This window comes from Eurypyga helias, unplaced genomic scaffold (genome assembly GCF_000690775.1).
Source record: "Eurypyga helias isolate BGI_N326 unplaced genomic scaffold, ASM69077v1 scaffold902, whole genome shotgun sequence".
NCBI classification, from domain to species: Eukaryota; Metazoa; Chordata; class Aves; order Eurypygiformes; family Eurypygidae; genus Eurypyga; species Eurypyga helias.
The window spans coordinates 1,801-2,290 of record NW_010233874.1 but is presented as its reverse complement, the minus strand read 5'-3'; the positions used below and the strand labels follow the sequence as shown (position 1 = coordinate 2,290).

The window sequence follows — 490 nt, the reverse complement described above, 5'->3', positions numbered from 1 at the left end:
GGAAAGGGACAGAAAGGAGCTGAGAAGCAAAAATGGGGACAAGGAGCCAGTGTTAGCAAAGGGTGTGTTTCTTACCTTAATTGCTTTGTGTGTGCTCAGCTTCTTCACCATTGACAGAAGCCAGATGCAAGCTGCCTGCCTAACGTGTGGGTTGGGGCTGATAATGTGCTTGTTCAAAACAAGGTCTAGGACCCAGGGAACCACATCATTCGCTTTCAGATCTGCAGAAAAGAAAGAAAGGTGGAGGGGTGCTTTGAGTATCGGCCACACACATTTTTAACTTCAGTGTAACATGCAGCAGCAATGAAAAACCTCATCAGCCCATGAATACTCAGGTGACACTTTCATCATAGAATGACAGAACGGTTTGGGTTGGAAGGGACCTTAAAGACCATCTAGTTCCAACCCCCCTGCCATGGGCAGGGACACCTTTCACTAGACCAGGTTGCTCAAAGTCTCATCCAGCCTGGCCTTGAACACTTCCAGGGAT

At 48.0% G+C, this 490-nt stretch overlaps 1 protein-coding gene across 1 annotated transcript in view; it reads right to left on the bottom strand.

Moving 5' to 3' along the window:
- Positions 1–221, bottom strand: part of LOC104517239 (proteasome-associated protein ECM29 homolog) — a gene marked incomplete at its 5' end in the record, with an annotated part of 21,863 nt that extends 21,642 nt beyond the window's left edge. Inside the window, one exon of the mRNA XM_010161833.1 lies at positions 76–221. Coding sequence (XP_010160135.1) covers positions 76–221 — 146 coding nt within the window. The remainder of the gene's footprint in view (positions 1–75) is intronic.
- Positions 222–490: the final 269 nt, after the last annotated feature.